At 38.3% G+C, this 14968-nt stretch overlaps 1 protein-coding gene across 1 annotated transcript in view; it reads left to right on the plus strand.

Moving 5' to 3' along the window:
* Positions 1-2080: 2080 nt before the first annotated feature.
* The window catches only part of KIAA1549 (KIAA1549 ortholog), a 145474-nt gene continuing 132586 nt past the window's right edge, over positions 2081-14968 (plus strand). Inside the window, 1 exon segment of the mRNA XM_078153476.1 lies at positions 2081-2192. Coding sequence (XP_078009602.1) covers positions 2132-2192 — 61 coding nt within the window. The 5' untranslated portion in view covers positions 2081-2131.

Raw genomic sequence — 14968 nt, forward strand, 5'->3', positions numbered from 1 at the left:
GCTAACAAACCTAAATAAATGTATACCACCAAGAAAAAAATATTACCTAAAAATGGTTAAAGTTCCCTGTACTATTTCTACAACCTCAATTCCTCTTGTGCCATCAACCAGCATCTCCCACCTGTCCAGTACCTATCCTCAATGATCATTTTCTTACAGTTCCTGCCCCTGAAGCTAATCAATCTGGCTGGCTTCCTGGGTTTTATCCCATGGATTCAGAGAATCTTGGGTGACCTAATTTAACCCACATCGGAACATGATCTTACTACCTCCAAATCTCTTCCATCCAAAATCTTTTCATTCATTCATTCATTCCACACTTATTTAAGTACCTACTATGTGCCACTCACTGTGATAAATGCTTCCCTCCTAGTTCCCAGTGTTCCCAGTACTCTTGAGCAGTGGCCTGCAAACTTTTTTGATAACATATGCCTACCAGTAAAAGATGTCTGAACATGCCTCTATGTATGTATATTTTATTTTAAAAATTATATACATATGCATATACTAATAATTATATATTTAAAAACTTATATGAAATAGAAATTAAAAAGGATGAGATAAAAATGAAATAATATGTAAGCCTAGCCATTGGAGTTCATTGAGTCAGGGAATGAGTTGGTCATACCTGAGCATTAGGAAAATTGTTTTGACTGCTGTAATGGAAGGATTAGAGAAGGGTAAGAGTTGAGGTAGGGAGACCAGTTAGGAGACCCAGACAAGAGGTGATGAGGACCTGCCCTAGTTTGGCATCTTTGTGTATAGAGAGAAGGAGATAGATGTGAGAGAGGTGGAGGTAGAACCAGTAAGTTTTGTCAGCTGATTGAATAGGTGGATGTGGGGTGAGGGAGAGTGAGGAGCTGAAGATGACACCAGGTGTTCTGGGCTGGGCCTCTCTCAGGCCAGTGCCCTGGTCATTCATATTCCATATTAAAACACAGTGAGATGCATGTAAGTCATTTAACAGTTAACAAAAGGAAATATACTTAGATCAAGAGAAAGATAGGCATTGAGGACTCCTTGAGCTAATTCAGCTGCAGAAAGCTGCTTCACTTGAGTTGCCCATTAAGTTCCACTAGCTGAGTACTGGAGTGCCCCTGGAGCCCCTGCTTTGCAACCAGGACACCAGGAAGTAATGTCAGCTGCTGGAACCTTTAGTCCTCTGCATCATCTAAGACACTTAGCTTTCAATACCTTTTATGAAAAAATTTGCCTAATTTTCATGGAGGTGGAGGTTATTAGGGTATTGTGCCTACCACACCAAGATTGTGAGAACCTAGTTGATTAAGAGAATAATGGGGAAGTTGGGAAGAAGAGTGGATTGGGGTCGAGGTAGGGTAATTGTATCCATCCTTTGTGATTCATTTTATCCAACCCAAAATGAAAAGAGTCGAGGTGGGGTCTTACTGGGTTATTCCTCCCCAAATTCAGAGTTCTCCTTCAGGGATGCCTGTATAACCATGATGTGATTTGCCAGACAGAAGGTGGGGTGGGGGCTGTGGGTAATGGTTGGATTAGGTTATCACTGCCCTAAGGAGCTGATACTAAACTTAGAAGGTTGGGGAGAGGGAGGGTAGAGTTTACACAGCAGAGCCGTGGGAAAAGAGTGAGGGAGCAGTGAAGGATTAGGGTAGTTGTGGTAGAGCCCTGTCTGGTTATGGCACAGAATGATTGGATGGGACCTGTTTATTGTCCCACCTTCTCATTGGTTGATCACATACCCCTTTTGGTAATACCAGGGCCCAGCCTTCCCTGCTTTGGAGACCACTACTCCAGAGAATCGACATTTCCCCCAACCCTTCAAGCTATTCTGAGCCCACTTGCTCTGGGATCCATCTCTTCAGTCACTGCTAGTTCCCCTTCCCTTTCCCCATTGCCAGAACTTACACTGGACAATGAATGCCTGCTTCTCCTGGGAAGACTTCTTCCTATTTCTCAGAGTGCTGCCTCATTATGAAGTGCTGGAAATCTTTAGACAATAATATGTTTTTATTTGTTTGGGGTTGTTATGCACTGACAGGTAGAGATTACAGACTGGCAGACATTTAATTTTGGAAAATATGTTCTAGGTGTGGATGAAATTAAGCCAAAGGACAAATGTGGTCCTCAGAACAGAAGCTTCCGGTCCCTGATGGTGAATCCTGTCATTGTGAAACCTGAAGAGAAGAAAATAAGCACTGGACAGATCCCAGGTTACTAGAGGCAAAAATTAGATCTAGAAGAGACCTTTATAAGATCATTTGGTAAAATCTTCTATTTTATAAATGAAAAAACTGAGCCCCCAAAGAAGCTGAGAGTCATATAATTTAATGGCAGAACTGAGATTAAACTTGTATTTCTGGACTTTTAACTTGATGCTTTGTCACACACACACACACAGTGGCACATTGGCCTGGAGTCAAGAAGATTCTTCTTGGGTTCAAATCTGGCCTTAGACACTTATTGGCTGTGTGACCTTTGGCAAGTCACTTAACTCTGTTTGACTCAGTTTCCTCATCTGTTAAATGAGCTGGAGAAGGAAATGGCAAAGCACTCCAGTGTTTTTGCCAAGAAAACCCCGAATGGGGTCATGAAGAGTCAGACACAACTGAAATGACTAAACAACAACAACACATAATATAAAAAAGATGGAGTGTAAAACACTACATGTCAAACTTCTGACTTGGCTTAAATGTGTTTCTTCTGTGTGACCCTGGACATATCACCAAGACTCGGTTTCCTCTTCTGCAAGATGGGGATATTAATAGCATCTAATTTTCTGAGTGGTTGTGAGCATCAAAAGACACAACATGAAAAGCACTTTACAAACCTTAATACACTATAGAAATGCCAACTGTTATTATAGCAGACCTATTTTTTCCACCAGAAAATGAAATAAAAGTTTGAATACTGGCTATTGACTTCCATGTCATAATAACAATTTAAAAATCCTTTCTTTTGTTTTGGTTTGGAGAGTATTTAAAACAAATTACATAGCAGAGTCTGGTTTAAAAATGCAGTCTTCTTTTAAGAATCTGCATGTGAGAGTTTTTTTTTTTCACATAAAGGAAAATTAGACTTTAATTTATCTTTCATTTATTTCCCCTCCCTTCTCTTTTAATTTTAATGTGGACATATATTTATATGTCTGAAATGTGACTGACACTTTTGGGCTGTGTGATTTTAGCCAAACCATTTTACCTTTCTGGGCTTCAGTTTTCTCATCTTTAAAATGGGGGATTGGGGCTGGGGTTAGATGACCTTCTGTGAACTTTATTTTTCCTATCTTTATTGGTAAGATTTCTGACTGAGTGTAAGAACATGTTCTCTATAATCCAGTAGACTCTGTACACTTGAAGAAAGTAAAATTACATGAAATATTTCCGTATCAGATTCCCAAGGATATGTTACAGTTAAATATTACTTTTTAATACTTAGCTTTAAAATTATTTATGGGTTTAAAAAGTGTTTTAGATCTTTAAAAAACCCTGTTAGTTAATGCAGTGACCAACCATGATGCTAGAGGATTGATTATGAAGCTTGCTACTCATCTTTTGTTAGAGAAGTGATGGTCTCAAGAAATAGAGTAAGACAGGGTACATTTTCAGGAACAGACCATGTGGGAAATTATTTTGTTTGACTATGTACATTTGTTACAAGGACTTTATTTTTCTTTTTCCAGTCGGGGTGGATGGGAGGGCATGGATAAGGATAAAATAGCAAAACAAAAACAAAATAGAGCAAAGAAGGAAGAAAGGAAGGAAGGAAGGAGGCTCATTGAGGCTTTTTTTTTTATGAGGAGAAAAGACCAGAAGGTTATAAAGAAGCCCATGCATGCAGAAAAACTTCAAAAACTATCATTTGATTTTATTATATGCTTAAAAAGATCAGGCTTTATGTAATAGAGACATGCAGTTTAAAATATAACTCTTTTTATATGATGCCCATTGTATTTGATGTTAGATAAGATCTGAGTAAAAATAAAATTAATTTTTAAAAACCCTGATGGATTCCTTCCCTCTCTGTAAGTACAATACCTAATTCTTATTAATTATTCTAATTAAGAAAAAGTTTGATATGAATTAGTGAGAAGTCTGAATGTAGAATTTTGAAAAAGAAACATAGCCTAACTACTCTCAGTTATTTGTTGTCTTTAGCTAAAATGCATAAATCTCTGCTAACATCCTAGTCTTATACCTCATTGGGTTCTGGGAAGCTCTTTGAGCAGAGGGCAAGCTCTGGCAGGTTCTGCCAAGCTGGAAAGGCATCAGATAGGAGTCTGGGAATGGACTGCATGCTTTTTTATCTCAGGGCTAGTTTCACTAAGTTCACAGAGGCTCATCACCTAGTTGGCTGAAGGATGATGAATGTTGCTACCACGTGGTTGCCTTTTAATCAACAGCTAGATTAGATGATCTCTTCCAATTTTAAGATTCCATAATTCTGTGAAATGCAATAAATCCCTGTATGGGCAAACTGACTTTATCTGGTTCATTGACCACAGTCTCTACTCGTGAAGCTGCCTAGGTGTCTTGCAAAAAAAAATGTTTTTCTCCCTACGAGGGAGTATGGGCAAGAAAGGGGATGAGCTGTTATAAATCCATCATTACTGCAGGAAAATCAATTCAGCATGCTGATGTTAGGTCTATGGTTTTTTTCTACATATATCTTTCACCAGTTGGTCCTCCCTCTGTTCTCTGGAGCTGCCTAGAATTCCTTTAATCTCTCTTTTACATGACTGCCCTTCAGAAACTGGAAAACAGCAGTTGTATTCCCCTTAAGTCCTCTTCAGGCTAACCATCTCTCAACTTATCCTTTTATTGTTGTATTGTCAAATCACCTTATCATCCTGTTAACCCTCTTCAGAACAGTATGTTTCAGCTTGTAAAGATCTTTCCTAGTATGCAGCAATTAGAACTAGGGGGCAACTAGGTGGTACAGTGAATAGAGTGCTGGACCTAGAGTTCAAATCCTGCCTCAGACAGCAGCTGTGAGACCCTGGATAAGTCGCTTTACTTCATTTTACCTCAGTTTCCTCATCTGTAAAAATGGGAATCATAATAATATGACCCACATCAAGATTGTTGTGAGGATCAAATGAGATAATATCTATAAAGTGCTTTGCAAACTTTAAGGAGCTATATAAATGCTAGCTACTATCATTATTATTATTTAAATCAAACATACTATTCTAGATGTGGTCTAACAAGGGCCTATGTCTGCTAGAGTGGAATGAGCACTGAATTTAGAGTCAGAGGACCTAGATTTACTCTTTACTACCTTGTGTGACTTTGAGCAAGTAAGTCACAACTTTTTTGAACGTCAAGTTTCCTTATCTGTGCATGAAGGGGTCAGATAAAATGATCTCTAAGGCAGAGCAGTCAAACTCAAGGCCACCACATGGGCCCTCCAACACTTCTGTTTCTTCACTTCCACCTTCTCTGACCTTATTGCTTTCTTTATTCTGGACACAATTCTTCTATTAATAAAGCAAAAACTCACATGACCTTTTGGGGCTGCTGTATGTTCCTTCTGTGTCCATCATGCATTTTGCTCTCATCCCCTTCTATCTCCCTTCCCTGTAAAGTGTATAGCCTGAAAGAATCAGTGGAAGGAATGACCTGACACTATTGATCTGGATTGATATTTGCCCCTGCTTTGACAGGAAGGTTATTGTTCTGTGGCAATGCACTCTGTAGAGACATTGTTGTATAGTAGTGTAAGGAACCCTGGATTTGAGAGTCAGAAGGACCCCAAGTTAAGCACCGACTTTGATATATACTACTTGTGTGATTTTGGACAAATTGCTTAACCTCTTTGAGCCTCCGTTTCTTCATCTGCAAAATATGGATTGTAATAATCTCTATAGTACTAGCCTCACAAGGTTGTTGTGAAGAATATGTGAGATAGTATATAAAAGTGCTTTGCAAACCTTAAAGCACTGTATAAACTTCAGCTATTATGGCTATTATCACAGGACTGGGTAGCAACCTTCCTAAATTTTTGCGGTTCTTTTTTTTCCACTATTGTCTGGATGCATGAGTTGGTCTGATTCCTGCCCATTTGTGTTTGGGTTGCAGGAGTGTTTTTTGGCTTTGCTTTGTTTTGCTATGTATTCCTGGGAGAATAGGGACTCTGTAAGAGATTTGTTGGCATTTATTTTTCTTTGGATAGTGGGTGCTAGTCTGAGCCAGTGATAAAGATCATGGTGAAATTTGGTTGCCTGAAGTTCATCGGTATTGTACGCCAGTTCCATGATAGCATTCTTATAAAGGTTCTGGATAATAGATGATGCTCTTGAGTTTTCCCAGTCACCAATAGAATGAAGCAGTGCTGTGTGCTTGCTCCCATGCGTGATGTTTTTAGCAATGTTGTCAGATGTCTTCAATGAGGACGAAAATAGCATCAAGGTCAGCTACTGCACTGATGGTAAATTATTTAACTGGAAAACGTTATAAGCCAAGACTAAAGTGGAGGGAGAGTTGGTGTATGATTTTTGTTTGAAGATGACTGTGTGCTCAGTGCAACCTCTGAGGCTGAGATGCAAGAGAATATGGATCAGTTCTCTGCCATTTGTTCTAATTTTGGTCTGACAATTAACATGAAGAAAACAGAGGTTCACTACAAGCCAGCACCACACTAACCATACATGGGACCATCAGTTATAGCAAATGGAGAAATTTTGAATGCTGTGGACAAGTTAACTTACCTTGGCAGTATACTTTCCAGGGATGTACACATAGATGATGAGGTCGATGCATGCATTGCCAGAGCTAGCTCAGTGTTAGGGAGGTTCTGAAGGAAAGTGTGGGAGAGAAGAGGTATTAAGCTGACTACCAAACTACCAGAGCATTGTACTGACCTTCTTGTTGTATGCTTGTGAAACCTGGACAGTATACCAGCACCATGCCAGAAAACCAAATTGCTTTTATTTGAATTGTCTTAGGAAGATTCTGAAGCTCTCCTGGCAAGATAAAGTGCTGGGCACTGAGGTCCTTTCTCCAGCTAAGATGCCAAGCATTCAAACTCTATTGTAGAGAGTACAACTCTAATGGGCTGGCCACATTGTCTGAGTGCCAAACGTACGTTTGCCTAAAAGACTATTTTACGTAGAACTCACACTAGGTGAGGGCTCACATAAAGATTAGAAGAAGCGATACAAAGACAATCTGAAGATCTCTCTGAAGAACTTTGGAATTGATTGTGAGACATTGGGAGACACTGGCACAGGACAAACCAACATGATCTGCCCTCATCAAAGAAGGTGCTATGCTCTATGAGCAAAGCAGAATTGCAGCAGCTCAAAAGACACATGAGATGCATTAATTTAGAAACATCTCTACTCCACATATTCATATGGACTCCTTATGCCTGACCTGTAATAGAACCTTCCGAGATCCTGTTGGTCTTATCAGCCATGGTTGGACACATTGTACCTTGACCTCGACATAGTGATGTCCTTTTGGCACAGAAGATAACAACCAATCAGGACCTTGTCTGAGCCAGTGATAAGGGGATTATATCATGTTGCTGATGAAAGGTAGGTCCAGGCTAGGCCAAGTTGTCCTTTTTTCTAAGAGAAGAATTCTTAACTGCTGCCCCCTCCTGTACTCTTCAATACAGCACTGTGGGAGAAGGATTTTCACAGTAGTGATTGCATTCATGATGTAGAATACCAAAAGAGATTCATTTGCATCTTGTTCTTTTTTAGGCCTCTTTTCCCTTTTTATAATGCTAGGTGTCACACTCCAGGAGGACAGAGATTATATATTAAAATATATATAATATGTATGAATATATAATATATATATATATATATATATATATATATATATATATGGATATACACACATTTCTTTTTTTGTTTTTTATTAATTTATTTTTAGTTTTCAACATTCACTTCCGTAAGCTTTTGAATTTAAAATTTTCTCTCCCTCCCTCCCCAAGATGGCGTGCAATTTGATATAGGCTCTACATATATATTCCTATTAAACATATTTTCACATTAGTCATGTTGTAAAGAAGAATTAGAACCAATAGGAGGAACCACAAGAAAGAAGAAACAAAACAAAACAAGAAAAAAAAAGAGAAAATGGTATGCTTCAATCTGCATTCAGACTTCATAGTTCTTTCTCTGGATGTGGATAGTATTTTCCATCATGAGACTTTTGGAGAACACATTTCTTTTTTTAAAAAAAAAATTGATTCATTTTGTTTTAAAATCAGTTGTTCCCATAATGTACCCCTGTTAATCCCTTGGGGGCAGCTAAGTGGCACAGTGGATAAAGTGCTGGGCCTGGAGCCAGGAAGACTCCTTTTCCTGAGTTCAGATCTGGCCTTAGACACTTACTAGCTGTGTGACCCTGGGCAAGATGCTTCACCTATTTGCCTCAGTTTCTCATCTGTAAAATGAGCTGGAGAAGGAATTGGTAAACTACTCCAGTATCTTTGCCAAGAAAACCCCAGTGGGGTCATGAGGAGTCGGACACAACTGAAATGACTGAATAGCAACAACATTGATCCCTCCCTTGAAACAAAGAAAAACAGCTGAGCAAAACCATTTGATAAAGCAGCTATGTCTGGCAGTGTACATGTTTGTCATGGATAGTTCCTCATGTCTCTACTGAGAGAAAGCATATGAATTAAATTTTTTAACCTTTAAGTGTTGTCTTCATTTATAATTTGGAAGTAATCATGCATATTATTCTCTTGGTTTTACTTTCTTCATTCTGCATCAGTTCATACAAACCTTCCCATGTCTCTCTGAATCCCTCTCATTGTTTGTTTCATATAACAGATTATATTTATATGCAATCTCATGTACATCATTAATTCCTCTTCTCTACTGGGTCCTTCCCCAAAGACTATACATATGCTAGGATTCTGGCAGTAAAAAGGAAGAAGAGAAATAAGATAGTCTTGAGTGAGAGTAATGGCGAAGGAAGGGTTTTGGGTTTTTTTTTTTTAAATAAAGGAACCATATCTTCTTTGTCTCAGTATCTTTTGCAACCTATAGCATAGTATCTGGTACGTAGATCTTCCAAAACTGTTTGTTAAATGTATGGTTCCTTTTACTCTTCTTGATTGTTATTTATGTTGGTGATTCATGGTGGTCTTATTGATTAGTTTAAATAGCCTAGGTTAAATGGATACATGAGTGAATGAACCTATGTTAATGATACCTTAATAAAACCATTTGATAAAATACACTATAATATTTATAAAGGTAATTCAATAAAAATAATTTTAGGAAGTACATTTGAACCCTTGATTATTTTGCAGAAATCTGTATTTCTCTAAAAAGGTATTTTGCCTATCTGTGACACCAAGTCCAGTTTTCTACCTCCAGGAAAAGAAACACAGCTGTAGCCCACTCACATCTAATCTCACTATAGGGTTTATTAATAGGATGCCTTTCCCTAGAGGGACACAAACCACAGAGAAAAGGTTTCGAGGAGACATATGCCACTTAACTGCTATCCTTGGGTCCCAGCCTTCTTTTGCTGGAATCTGGGAAATGAACCTACTGTCATAATTGCAATCCAAGAAATCTGCTGTCCAGAAATAGAGGCTGTTTCAGAGTGAGCCAAGTCAGTCTCTGGGGTTTTATACTGATGTGTATGAGAGCTGGAGCCTTTTGCAAATGTACCAATCTGGAGTAAGCAGACTCCTGGCACCCTGAATGTCCCAATCATCAGCAGTTTGATGAGGGTAAACACAAGGGTTCCTAGAAGTGCTTAGTGTCAGAGGCTGCACTTGTGGACTAATCAGTCATCCTAGTTGTATCTGTCTACTTGTCATCCCTCCTCCTTGGGGCAGGGGATGGGGGGTGAGGGGCTGGGAGAGGGTAAGAGGCTCAGTCTAACCAGCTGGCTTGATTTTCATTGTCCAAGATAATAATAGCTGACATTTATGTAGTGTTTTATGGTTACAAAGTATTTTACATCTGTTATCTCATTTGATCCTCACAACAACCTTGCGAGGGAGGCGATGTAATTTATAGGGGAGGAGACAGATTCAGGAGTGAAGTGATTTAGGATCACAGTTTATTGGGTGGCCAAGCTGAGATTTGAACTTAGGTCTTCTGACTTAAAGTCCGGTTCTCTTTCTATTGTGCATCATTGCCTGTCACAGTGTTTTACCAGTTGTGATTACTCCTGCTTTTAGCCAGTGTTTGGAAACTGTTGGGGAGACTCAGCAGTTCCTGGTAGTAGGGTAAAATCTGAAGAATGACTTTGGGCAATGGAACTGTGGAACTAAATGGGGGAAAAAGAATAGAGTATTCAACATTGCAGGCTGGTATAGCCTCATGGGAAATGTGCAAGAGAACCAAAGGTAGCTTTAGGGGAGCTGGTAAGCAAGGCAAGGGTAGGTTGATGTGGTCCTGCCATCTTAGTTTCAGAACCATAGACCTAAAGCAGACACTGTGAAACATTCATTACCCACAGATAGAGATAATCACAGAATATTGACATAGTCCACAGAATCTTAGGGTCGGGAGGGACTCAGAGGGCATCTAGTCCAACCCAAACCTGTACAAGAATTCCTTGTAGAATATCCCCCACAAAGTGGTCATTTGGTTTCCACTTGAAGGAGCTAGGATAAACAGAGAAACACATTTATAGAGTAACTTATTTAAATGCAGAATTCTCATCCTAATAAATTCTCGTGTAGGAAAAATAGACATATGCAGATTCACAAATACAGAGATGCATACGTTCACACAGATTTTATACACATGTGTATACACACATGTACACATTTATGTATGCATATATATGAGCACATGAGGTACCTTTACATACAAATATACAAATATATGCAGGCAGTACACACAAGGGCTTGGAAAGGTATTCCCACTTATGTATGTATATATATGATATAAGTTCATAAGCATTTATTAACGGTTAGTGGATGGAAGGAGGAATGAAAAGATAGGTAAGAGCTCTGTGGGATAAAAGAGATTGATGTATAGAAGGTATCAGTAGAATATAAGCTTCTTGAAGGCAGACACCTTTTTTTTGGTTTTGCTTTTGTATGTAAAGCTCTTAAGCACAGGTGGTTAATAAATGCTTGTTGGATTGCATTATATCTTTAAAATGACTACAGAATAGTATTCATAGTTAATTGCTTTTACTAAAGGAATTGAAACAAAGATCTCTAATAAAGTTTTTACTACTAGGCAGCTAGATGGTGCAGTGGATAGAGTCCTGCCTCAGACACTAGCTGCATGACCCTGGCCAAATCATTTAACCTGTCTCTGGTTCTGTTTCCTCATCTGTAAGATGGGTTGTTTTAAGGGTAAAATGAGATATTTGTTAAGTGCTTTGCAATCCTGAAAACACTATATACATGCTAACTATTATGTTGATATTATTATTATTGATATTATTATTATTACTCCCCTCCCTTATTTTGGGTCCTTGTATTTGTTTTGTAATTATTGATTTGTGTTTTTTAATAACATGTTTCTATTTCCAGCCAACTTTTCACTTCAGCCTTACAGAGTAGTTATTAGAATAAAATGAGATAATATTTGTAAAATGCTTAACTCAGTGCCTGGCACATAGCAGATTTAATAAATGATTGTTCCCTTCCCCCTTTCCTTCTTAGTTAATTTGATCACCAGTTAATTTGACCAGAGCACAATAACCTTGCATATAGTAAATACTCAAGAAATGTTTAGATGGGTGAATGATGAAATCTACCTTGCTATCATTTAATATGCTACAATACAACAAACATTTTAAGCACCTACTGTGTGCAGAACATTATGCTGTAGAGGAAAGGAAAGGTGAAAGGAGAAGATACAAAGATTGATAAAACCCTAGTCTTTGATCTCATTGTTTAGGCATGGTAGGGAATTAGAGGCACAGTCAGAGATAAGGATTCTTTTAATCCTCTTTTTTCCTAAACCTCTACAACCTTTCAATACCTGACTACACCTTTAAAAAAAACCACTTCATTAAAACCATGCCTCTTTTGATAGTTCTTTTCCCTTCCACTTTCTCTTTCCTCCTACCCTTTAAATGTTAGTTGTGCCCCAGGGCTCAGTTTCTTTTCTCACTCTATTCTTTCTTATGGTTTTGAGGTAAGGAAATGGAGCTGGGGCTCAGTAGACTTGGATTTTAGTTGCAACTCTGCCATTTCCATGGTGACCTCAGAAAAACCATTTCAATTCTCTGGATCCTGTTTCCTCATCTGTAAAATGAGGGAGTTAAACTGGTCCCTTCCAACTCTATCAGTCTATGAATCTGTGAAATCTTGTGTACTGTCATAGCTCAAACCATCTTTATGTGAATGAATCCCAATTTGTATCTCCAGCCCTGCCTCTCTCCTGATGCCCTAGTCCCACATATTTAGGTGTTCTTTGTAGTTTTTCACTTATTTATCTTTTTGATTACTTGAAGCTCAGTATTACTAAAAACTGAACTTGTATTTTCACCAAATCCCGTTCTTCTTCAGACTCTATTTCTTTTAGTAGCAATACCATTCTCCAAATTATTTAAAGTCATCGTTAATTTATCCTTCTGTCCCTTACCTCCAATATCCAGTCTATCATCAAGTCTTATTAATGCTGTCTTTTATAATAACTCTCATGTCTAGCTCTTCCTTTCTATTCTCTGTGCCTTAGTCCTCATCATATTATGTCTGGGCTAAAGTTAATTTAACTGATGTTGTACTTGCTAGACTCCAATACATCCTGCACAATGCAGCTAGATTAATTTTTCTAAAAAATCTTTTACTGCGTCATTACGTACTCAAAAACCCTTGTTTGACTCACCAAATTTCTTAACCTGAAAGGAATAAATATAATGGGTAGAATGCTGCACTGGAAATGAGGAGATTTAGCTTTGAATCCTGCAGAGTACATTCTGTGACCAATGGCAACTTCTCAGAGCCTCAGTTTCCTCATCTCTAAAATACAGATATTTATATTATCTATGTTTAGTGTTGTTGGGAGAAAACCACTTGGAATATCTTAAGGTGCTCTCTCTTTCAGTTAATATTATTATTTTTATCCAGTACTATCTAATATCTACATATCTAATTATCTAGTATTATCCAATACTATCTAACAAGCCTTTGTTAAACAGCTGTTGGCAAGGCACCATGGTCTAAACCATCCCTCTAACCCAGTTTCTCATTACTTCTATTCTTTGATTTAAGTATATGTTGAAGATCTGACATTTACATCATAAAATATCTGCTTTGGCTAGACAGGTCGTTCTCTTTCTCACCATTTTGTTCAGAATGTCTCCCTTGCCCAGACTTGTTTGCCTTCTCCTCTCCCCTCATGTGAAGCTTAATTACTGTCAAAGATTGGATCCAATCCTACCTTCCCTGTGTGTTTCACTAGCAGTAGAATGGCAGTGACCTTTTCTTCTTGAACCCCATTGTCTTTACCAGTCATCTATTTATAGCATGATGCTTTTAGAGTTGAGAGAGATCACAGGGATTAACCACTTCATTTTATTGATGAGGAAAGTGAGACCCAGAGGGGTTAAATGACTTACCTAGTATAACACAGATAAAGCTAAAGAATGACAGTTCCAGCCTAGGTCCTTTGGCTCCAAATTCTGTGCTGTTTCCACTATACAGGACATGAGTCCTATCTTCCTTCAAGGGCAGGGGAAGCATTTTCCCTTTTTCCTCCAAAGTTCCTTGAATAGATTAGGCACGTAATAAATTATTGTTAGGAGATGGTTTTTTTTTTTTGCTTTGCCTTCTGTTCAGCAACAAGAAGACTGTCTTAAAAATTCATCTCACCCCTTCTTGAAATTCCTATTCAAATGAGTGTTGACACTTCATATGGAAGTGTGAATAACTTATCGAAAGAACTTTCCTTTTTTAACTTATCAAACTCAACCACAGGCACTGACTACGTTAAGTCTTTTTCTCATTTTTTTTGTTTGATTTTGTTTTTCTCCGCCTTAGTACTTTCATTTTCTTTTATAAGAGCAAAAAAAAAAGTTTTATTGAGGCCTTTTTTTTTATACTGCAGCTACTTACCAATGTACTGTATATCCTCTCCACTTCTACTTCTCCCCAGCCTACCTTGTAACAGAAAAATAAGGAAGCAAAACCCAACAGAAAAAGCCAAGCCCTTGGGTCTGACAGCATATGTAAAATTCTGCATCTTTCTACTGAGAGGAGGGAGGTGTTTCATGCTTTGTTTTCCAGAGTGACATTGGTTATTGCATATTATCTGAACTTGGCTGTATTTCAATGTTCTTTTTGTTTCTATTTTTATATGCACTATGTACATTGTTTTCTGGATTGTGCTTTCATTTTTTTTCCCTTTGTGCACTGTACGAAGTCATTCTGTTGCTTCACAACAGTGTTTCACAGTAGGATGGGATGGAGGCATCACTGAATTTTTCAGATGTGGGAAGAACCTCTCCTCATGCCTGTCTCCTCTTTATTCCCTATTCCCCTTTCCTCCTCCCTCCCTTCCTCTCTCCCCTTTATACACACATTTACCCAAAGCTACCCCTCTACACCTTTGTTCTGGATCTGAACAGCTCCTTATGGTGCTTGTAATACGGTGTTATCATTAAGCCTTAATGCCTGAAGTTTCATGTGCACATTTCCACATGTGTGAAGAAACATTTATACGACCTGCTGTTTAAGCTTTTACTCAAAGTGCTCGTTAACCCATTATCATATTAGCTGCTGGCTAGGGCTTTAGGCACTGGAAATTCTCACCAGTAATTCAGAGTTCCAGAAGGATGAACAGTGAATTGACTTTCAGGAATCTCATTTGACAGAAAAGTTCTCAACTTATTCCTGGGAACCATATTTTTGTTAACTTGCTGACGAAGCAAGAAAGTACAAATGAATTTATTATTGCATAGGTCATAGATCAGTTAGAACTGAAAGGATCCTTAGAGGCCATTGAGTACAACTCCCTCATTTTATAGATTAGGAAATTAAGGCACAGAGAGATTAAATAATTTGTCAAGGGTCACAGTAAGTGGCTGAGGTA

The sequence above is a fragment of the Phascolarctos cinereus genome, unplaced genomic scaffold (genome assembly GCF_003287225.1).
Source record: "Phascolarctos cinereus isolate Bilbo 61053 unplaced genomic scaffold, phaCin_HiC Scaffold_1;HRSCAF=81, whole genome shotgun sequence".
NCBI lineage: Eukaryota > Metazoa > Chordata > Mammalia > Diprotodontia > Phascolarctidae > Phascolarctos > Phascolarctos cinereus.